Here is an 8,904-nt window from a genome sequence, read left to right on the forward strand (position 1 = left end):
GCCAATTGTGTACCAGGCATTAGGAAGGTCAAATATAGGTTACATACGTCAAGAGGAGGAGGAACTTTTAATTAGACAAGGTCGTAATCACTTTATTAAATTGTCGGCTTTTTTAAACTAAGTAGTAAATCATGCCCGCAAAATATAAGATTGTGATGATCCGTCATGGAGAGAGCGAATGGAATCAGAAAAACTTATTTTGCGGCTGGTACGACGCCGACCTTAGTGACAAGGGTAAATGAAGTTTATTAGATACCTTACCTAAAAATATGAGCTTTTTTTAACTTATTAAATAAAAATCAAACGCAGGTCGAGAGGAAGCTGTCGCTGCTGGAAAAGCTTTAAAAGCCGAAGGCTACCAGTTTGATGTCGCTCATACATCGGTTTTGAAAAGAGCTCAAATAACATTGAATTCAATTCTCAATGAAATCGGACAGACCGATTTGCCGGTCAATAAAACTTGGCGATTGAACGAGCGGCATTACGGTGGTCTTACGGGTCTTAACAAAGCCGAGACTGCTGCCAAATATGGAGAGGCGCAGGTGATTTATATATTTTAACTTACAAATAATTGTCCTTTAATGTAACAAATTACAACTTTAATATTTATGATAGGTTCAAATTTGGCGACGAAGCTTCGACATTCCACCCCCGGCGATGGAGAAAGACCACCCATACTATGAGACCATTGTAAAAGATGCGCGCTACGCCGGGGACCCAAAGCCTGAGGAGTTCCCAATGTTTGAAAGCTTGAAGCTTACTATTGAGAGAACACTTCCATACTGGAACAATGTTATCGTTCCCCAGGTAATATGCATGTTTTCATTTGTAATCTTTTTATTATCTCTGTGTAATTTACTAAAGCAGTTTATAATTCAATTGATTGAATAAGAAACTAGGAACTAAACTAAACAAAAATGTAATTGATCAGTTTTTTCCGTTTTCAGATTAAGGAAGGAAAAAAAATTATAATTGCGGCTCATGGAAACAGTCTGAGAGGAATTGTAAAGCATTTAGATAGTAAGTGAACAAGATTTCCATCCAAAATCAACAACTTTAAAAAACATACAGACGAATTGAGTACCTCCTTCTTTTGGGAAATCGGTCAATAACTATACAATGTTTGAATTTGTCAATTGCAGCCAAAAACAGGACTCTATTTTAGTCCTGTAGATAAACTGCTTGTCTGAGCAAACTATCATGCAAACTCAGGATGCATACCCAAAAATAAGGGACTTTTTTACCTTAGGATTGCTATCTTTTTGCTCAGATGATGTACATTGTAACAATTTTCTTCTAATTGTCAAATTGGTAAATCTTTTTGTTTATTCCCTACTTCTATTATTGGATTTTGAAAACAGTTATTCTGCACAGTGATGGTTAAATGCAGCCAATATATGTATATCTTTGACTTTCGTTCCTAAGCTGAGAACCAGCTAATTTTTTGTTTTTAAATTAGTATGTTTATGGTGCGGCAGTACCCATTTATTGTGCAAGTAAGGTTGCAGAGATGTAATGTGTTGCAGAGCTGAGCGATGCGGCCATCATGGAGCTGAACCTGCCCACCGGCATCCCCTTTGTGTACGAGCTGGACGAGAACTTGGAGCCGGTGGACTCCATGGTGTTTTTGGGAGACGAGGAGACGGTGCGCGCCGCCATGGCCGCCGTGGCCGCGCAGGGCAAGGCCAAGTAGCCACACCCACACACATTTGTCCATTATTAGTGAGATTACGAGAAAAAATTTTATTTGCACTCGAATGTTTCATATTGTTTTGTTATAAAAAGATATCATTATAATCATGTAGATATATTTTTAATAAGCTACTTAAGTTTCATGTTTTTGTTATTTTGATTTAAATAAAACTGTTACAATAGTGACTTAAATTTTTAATATTACCCAGTGTCGCATCACCCCCCCCCCTCCCCCTCCGCCGCCTGCATCACGTTGCAGAGGTAGTGCTTTTCATTTTCTGCACATATTACATTAATAAATACAGATTTTTTGTCCGTGGTAGTGCCCACTTTAACATCTTAGCACTGCAGGGCCGGCTCGCCCCCAGTAATACCACGACCACACACAAGACAGCCGTCAAATGAAAGCAATTCCGTGTTTCGTCTGATGAATGTGGTGCCGGAGGCCTAATTTAAGTCCCTTTCTCTTTATCACCCTTTTCTTATAAGGAGAGGATGGGAAGGGACAGTGGATTTGACGGAGAAGATACATAGGAAGGGGAGATATTCTCTTCATGTGCGTCTCCTCCTCTGTTGGATAATGGATAAATGCCGGATTTAGGTGGCCACTTGCTCGTTTGCCACCTTATGTTGTAAAAAAAAAGATTGACCTTATGTGATATTGGAAAATTATTTTTTCCCGCCTTCGATGTTTCACGCCATATTGACGTTGCTATTTTTATAGTTGTTGACAAAGAAGTAAACGGCCGCTAGAATTCGCTAAAATAAGCGACCGCTGTATACATATTGTTGGCGTGTTACCTATTTTTAAAGTACAACTTCTAGCTCATTTGATTAAGAAATAGGTTCAAAATAAAACAGTACATTATTTAATTATGTCCATTTTAATTAGCCACTATTTGCGTTTGCACACATCCTCGGCTCGGCCGCCGGCACGCGGAGCAGCTCCAGCAGAGTCCACACTCATTAAGCTATTTTCACTTTCCAAACTTGCTCTTTTGCAACTTTTCACAAAGGCCTTTACTTTGCTATTATTCAACGTAAATAATTTACTTTTTCCTACCTCATTGTCCACATCCATGGAATCATTTTTGACATTTTTATTTTTTGGTATTTTCGGTTTTTGATAAAATCGAAAATCTTTTGGTAACTTATGTGCCTTAACGCAATGATCGAAGCGCTCCTCGGGATTCAAAAACTTCTCCTTGCATTCCTCTATGTAGCAGCAATACTGAGAAAGACATTTTACACATATTAGACAAGACAAACGATTACTGGTTATGGCGGTCGAGTTGTTTGCATATTTAATTCCGCTCGGTGCACGAGGCGGCACTCACGGAGGGTCTGGAGGCAGCCAGCGCTGCGAAGAAGGAGTCGTGCTCCTCCTGCACGTGCAGGTCCAGCAGGTGCGGCGAGGCCAGCGCGCGCCCGCAGCGCCCGCACGCCAGCGCGCGCCCCGCAGTGCCGCTACCATTTAACACATCATCGTCCAAGTTAATTATTCCCTATAGAACTGATTGATCTCTCGCACCTGGACCATCAACAGCAACTCATAAACAGAGTATAAAAGGTATTTACGGGTCGCGACAGATGAGCTCGTCGTCAAGGTGACGTACACCGAGGCGCGCGGGCGGCGCCTCCCGCGAGAACGCGCCGTGGTGCAGCTTGCGCGCCCCCGCCCCCGCCCCCGCACCCGCCAGCCGCAGCATTAGCGCCTCGCCCCGCATAGCGCCCGCCAGATTCTTCTGATGACTTTTAACAGTAAGACGAATAGGAAATTACTAAACTAAAAAATGTATTCGCTATACATTTTTTGCCTACTTGGCCACTCCACATCAGATTGGATCATGGTCAAGCGCTGGTATCTCATTTATACAAAAAAAAAACAATCGAACATGGCAAGCTAGTTTTTAAAATAGAAATCTCGATTAAAATATGTTATTGTATAAAATGATTGTGTTGTCAGATAGTATGTACCAGACACCCATAGTTAAGTCAATTTGTGTAAAATCACTATTAGTTGCAACTCGCGCGGCAATAGATAATACCGTAAGATACCTACTACATCTTCATATAAACAACCAAGGTCGGTGTTCTAGTGACGTCCTACTACTCCACTTCATTAATGTCTATATTCTTTTTATTTAACTGCGTAGGTAATTCACTACTTATTTTATAATATTGGAACTGGTTAAAATCATGTAATTAAGTTTTTTTCAATTCAATTAATTTTATTTTAGCCACCAACACACCATTACCAATTAACACAAAAATAAATAAAATAAGTAACAGACACATCACTATTCAAAGTAACTTTTTATTACAATGTGCCACCACTGTCATATAAGTGTGGTAGGTTAGATAAGTAACATTTAAGATTTTGGAATAAAGTATAGTGGTAGTATGTTGATTTCTAATTTCCTTTCGACTACAGTACCTACAAGTTCGACAAAGCAGTTGGACATCACTAACTGAGAAGTGAAAACATTATAATTTGATTTATAATTAAGGCGACAACTGGACGTGTAACTACTGTCCCCGGTATAAAATACAATGAGTGACTTGCGCAAAAGAAAGGTAAACTATTTAAGTGTATATAAACTAAAATAGCGTTTATTTCACGAAAAAAGTTTTTGATAAATAATTAAATCAACTTATACCTTATGTCTCAAGAAACAAGGTGTTTTTTTCTGTTTAATTAATATCCACTTTAGTAAAACTTCTGATGGCAATATGTATCTTAATACTAATAATTTCTACTTTTGTTTTAACTAGCCTCATACACATTTCCTACTTGTACTTGCTGTATTGTAACTTTACAAACAAGTTCCACAAAAACTTTTTTTTTTGTTTTGGCCAAGTGTTGATAACAATTATATCATTATCTATTGATCATAGAGTCATAGAGTATACATTGCAGTCAGGACACAGCTTATACAAATATAAGTGCACTTTCAGGAAAAAATAAGAAAATTAATTTATACATCTATTTAGACCGACAAAATTCTCTTTATTGTTTCTTTTATTCCGAATCTTCATCACTGCCATCAACCGCGATCATCACCATTAACGGCCGGTTTCAATAACGAATGATCGATTTCCCGCTTTAAACTTAGCCTTCGTGAAGTTAGCCACCTTACCTCACTTTCTCTTTTTTTTATGCAAATCGTTTGAGAATCGTTAGAGAGGGTTTGAGAGAAAACTACTTTCGTTTGAGAGTTCCTACTTTCTCCGTAAAAGCAATTTCAATTTGTAGCGTGAAGTTGGCCCCACACTTCATTATTTTTATGCAAATCGCTAGAGAATCGTTAGAGAGAAATTGAGAGGTAAGAAATATCGTTTGAGAGTTCTTACTTTTTTCGTAAAAAATATTTGAAATTTTGAAATCGGTAACATTCGAATCGATTTTACTTTTCTCCGAATTAAAAATGAAAGTCATGGACTTAGAAGGATCAAAATTTTGGTTAGAGAATCGTCTGATAATAATTGAGAGAAGAAAAAAATCGTTTGAGAGTTCCTACTTTTTCAACGGAACGTAGGAGTCAAACTACATTTTCTCAAAGTTTTTTATTTGAAATACATACTACTAAAAATAAATTATTGAAATTGATTACAGTAATAGAATAGGTCGGGCGCGTGAAAAGAGCTCACGCTCTTATTTCATGATAAAGAATAGAATCTGACTGGTAGAGGGAATGTATTAGAGAATGTAGAGAAATCTATTAATAATCATTAATATTATTTATTTATTTTTATTTAATTATTAAAAAACATAACTTGCTTGGTTATAATATCACATAATCATACTTCATACTAATGTTATAAATGCGAAAGATTAGATGGATGGATGTTTGTTAGAGTTTGTAGCCTTAGTTGCTGAACGGATCTCCACGAAATATGACATAGATGTAGAAGATAGTCTGGAGGAACACATAGGCATTTTTACTTTTTTTTAATTACACACGGGCGAAGTCGCGGGCGATATCTAGTTGCTGATATAAGTTCACTTCGTAAAGAGTTTTTCATTATACGCTATTTTCCTGTTTGTGGCAGTAATCTTTATGTTTTTATTATACCTTAGATTATTAAATAAAATAACGTGGTCTATACAATCGTGGTGCTTCGCGGGTGAAAGCTAGTTTAATAAAATTGATTATTGGTCTATTAATATTAGATCACGGATTGGGATCACCGACTGATAAAATTGCATATTAAGACCGGCCGTGTAAGAAGACGCGACGGCGGGATGCGATTGATGACTTTGGACATCGATTCTGACATGGATTGCATCGATCGAGACAACGATCGATCGTTTTTGAGACCCCCTGTAAATGAAACAGTTAAAAAATGCCACTGCCATTAGCCTATCCATTTATACAGGTGCTAAGACTTGACTGTTATTCCAGTTGAAAAGACTGACATTTGATTTTGACATTTAGTGTCGGCTCGGTCAGTTTCGGCCGCTAAGCTAAACCTTTTCGATAAACATACAAATTACAAAGTAAAATCAAAGAAGATTTGTCTAAGAACGAGTGTTATCTCGGCTTATGATTGTTTTTTGATAATAGTAATTTGAATTGTTTGCTTTTTATGTGCAGCTTCGGGGAAACGAAATGATTGGTGCAAAACGCCAATTTTTTATTAATGAAAAATAACAAGTGTTTCGTGAACCTTGGTTAATGTAATGATTAAATTAAATACCGTAATAATGTGAGTGAAACGCTAGGTAATATAATAGGTATTTATAACATTTCAAACATTGTCTTGGGTTGTGATGTTATTTTCATCCCGACATGGGAAAGTTCAGCACATACAGGTACTTAGAGGTAAGTTTACTGCGATCACTGAATGAATCACTTCGCAGTTATGTACGAATCTAAAAAAAAATCTATTTTGTTACTATGTAAATATTACGTATCTACTTATATCCGAAAAAGAAGTTGTGTTTATGCCATCCAGGAGATGCTGGGGCGGATCGCTTGTATTGTATACATCACCAGCGCTGGTGCTCTGTAGTGTAAACAAGGCATAAACATTAGTGTTATCATAGAATACATGTAGATATGAACTTAATGTGTTTGCCGTACTGTGTTACATCTTTGACAAATCTATTTACTTAAGCAAAACATTACTGAAATATAATTATTTTTATCAAATGATTATTATCTTGTTCAATTAAATAAATGAATATTCACTTTAATCACAATAACATGTGTACTGCTGCCCGAAGGATTTATTAAGTATTAAAACAAAATGAAAAATGTCCATAAATATTACCATGTAAAATAGACATATTAAATTATAAATCTGTAAAAAATGTAATGTTCAACATGAAAATATGGTTATTAGTTAAAGTGAATAAAATTTTTCTTTTTCAGTTAAAAGATAGCAATTCAGTGGGGCCAGTGAGCTCGCGCAGCATCTCCCTCCAGCGGCCGCGCCGTCTCAAGCGATTCTTCATCCTGCTCATTGTGGTGACCCTCTGTGGCACTTACCTCATGGGTAACTTTTATGTCTATATCAAATAATCTTAATTAGATGCTTGTTAAAAATACCCAATCTAGTGCGATAACTACATTTTTGGGGCTGTCTCAATATATTACCCCACATTGTGCAAGCAGATGTGGGGAACACTCCTACTTCATAGAGTTACACCTTGTGGAAATCTAGGGGTTTTTTTTATAAATATTTGATATATTTGATTAATTATGAAATGGTCTCCAATTCCTAAAAACAATCAATTGAATAAAAAAATTGGCCAAGAATTATCTGAGCGCTTCACTGGAAATTTGATAGTTCATGGTATAGTATGAGGTACACCTCTTTGTCATATAAGGTAAAGATCACATTTATTTGTGGATCATTATTTTTTATATAATATGAGGTGGCAAACCAGCAAGCGGCCACCTAAATCCACAGAAATGGAAAGCGACCTCTGCCCATAAACATCCGCAATTGCAGATGCGTTGCCTACCCTTAATTGACGGAGGAGGAGACGCACATAAAGAGGACATTTCCACTTCCCATGCGTCTCCTCCACCGACAAATCCACTTTTGCTTCGCATCCTTTCCTCTTAAGAAAAAGGGTGGAAAGGAAAAGGAACTAAAATTAGGCCTTCAGCACCACACTCATCAGTCGAAACTCGAAATTGCTTCCACTTCACGCCTGTTTTCTGTGTGGTCGTGGGATTACAGCGGGCGAGCCGGCCCTGCAGTTGAAGCGGGCTCTACCACTGTTCATTTTCAACGTTGGATTCATTTATCGTCGCGCGGCGTATTGTACGGCCATGATTATTTTATTACGTAGACCCATTCGATATCGGCAGACGTTAGGTAATATTAAATTGGGTATTGTTTGGTCCCGCCATGTGCGGAGCCATGAGCGGAGCAGAGCACAGCTTAGATCGCATCAGTTCACGGTTCGCATATGTGTAGTACATCGGCTCAATTGGGCCTGCATAGAGTATGATTTGCGTAAGTTGCGACTCACCGGGCAATTCGCGGCTTGTCGGCTCCCATAGTTATAGTGCCTCGCGTTGAGCCGTGAGCTGCACATTTTGTTGTTGAGCCGCAGATCAGCGGCGCAAGGCCATGAATTGATCTTTTGAACCTATTGAGAGTTGCCACACGTCTAGTGCGCTAGTCGGTGTCGTGCGCGCGCGCTTACTCCTCGTCTCTGCCGTCCGTCCGATTGCAGTGTTATTGTTATTTTTCTCGCGTATCGCCTCCGCGCCGACGCATTCAACATGTCGAGTGCGTCCCGACTGCTGCACATATTGTTTGCTGGTAAATTTATATTTTAACGATCGAGCCAAAGGCGATAACCAATCAATAAAATAATGGCATCTTTGGTCGCGTATAAGGATTACTTAGTTTCGTTATTCACATCGAGTAGCTTGATTGTTAGGACTTAATTTTTTTATAACATTCAATGACTACTTAAACCCTCGGATCTACGGTTCGCGAGAATTTATGTTCGCCGCAATGTTGTGATAATATGTATTATGGCAAACAATTGTCTCCCGTTGAATCTTAGAGTAATTCAGAGGATTATCTAAGCAACGACGATTACTTAGCTAATGTCACACAAATGTCGCAGTGTCAAGGGTCGCGCGGTGGCGACGATAACGAGGTTAATGCATAGCGTATAGCTAGAGCGCAGCGCATGAGCTGAGACGGGCGAGGCGTTGCAGGGCTGCTGGCGGGGCAGCC

The 8,904-nt window shown here is 38.4% G+C and overlaps 2 protein-coding genes and 1 long non-coding RNA gene across 5 annotated transcripts; 2 read left to right on the forward strand and 1 right to left on the reverse strand.

Moving 5' to 3' along the window:
• On the forward strand, window positions 1–1,834 carry LOC106109032 (phosphoglycerate mutase 1). Its single transcript, XM_013290427.1, has 5 exons — window positions 1–234; window positions 310–542; window positions 616–807; window positions 948–1,020; window positions 1,527–1,834. Exons 1-5 carry the CDS (start codon window positions 132–134, stop codon window positions 1,691–1,693), a joined length of 768 nt encoding a protein of 255 aa, XP_013145881.1. The 5' UTR covers window positions 1–131; the 3' UTR covers window positions 1,694–1,834.
• A 723-nt stretch (window positions 1,835–2,557) lies between these two features.
• On the reverse strand, window positions 2,558–4,590 carry LOC106109052 (protein lethal(2)k10201). 3 transcript variants are annotated; one of them, XM_013290447.1, is made up of 4 exons: window positions 4,353–4,590; window positions 3,271–3,444; window positions 3,030–3,159; window positions 2,558–2,923 (listed from the first exon to the last, which is right to left on the reverse strand). In XM_013290447.1, exons 2-4 carry the CDS (start codon window positions 3,417–3,419, stop codon window positions 2,588–2,590), a joined length of 615 nt encoding a protein of 204 aa, XP_013145901.1. In that variant the 5' UTR covers window positions 3,420–3,444; window positions 4,353–4,590; the 3' UTR covers window positions 2,558–2,587. The 3 variants fall into 3 exon arrangements, with proteins under 3 accessions (XP_013145901.1, XP_013145899.1, XP_013145900.1); XM_013290445.1 differs by lacking the exon at window positions 4,353–4,590 and adding an exon at window positions 4,130–4,269 and having other exon boundaries at window positions 3,271–3,445; XM_013290446.1 differs by lacking the exon at window positions 4,353–4,590 and adding an exon at window positions 3,755–3,774.
• A 1,520-nt stretch (window positions 4,591–6,110) lies between these two features.
• LOC106109053 lies at window positions 6,111–8,904 on the forward strand. The gene is made up of 3 exons (XR_001225990.1): window positions 6,111–6,518; window positions 7,071–7,194; window positions 8,886–8,904. It is a non-coding gene; the product is annotated as an uncharacterized LOC106109053 (long non-coding RNA).

Source organism: Papilio polytes, unplaced genomic scaffold, assembly GCF_000836215.1.
Source record: "Papilio polytes unplaced genomic scaffold, Ppol_1.0 DF821322.1, whole genome shotgun sequence".
NCBI classification, from domain to species: Eukaryota; Metazoa; Arthropoda; class Insecta; order Lepidoptera; family Papilionidae; genus Papilio; species Papilio polytes.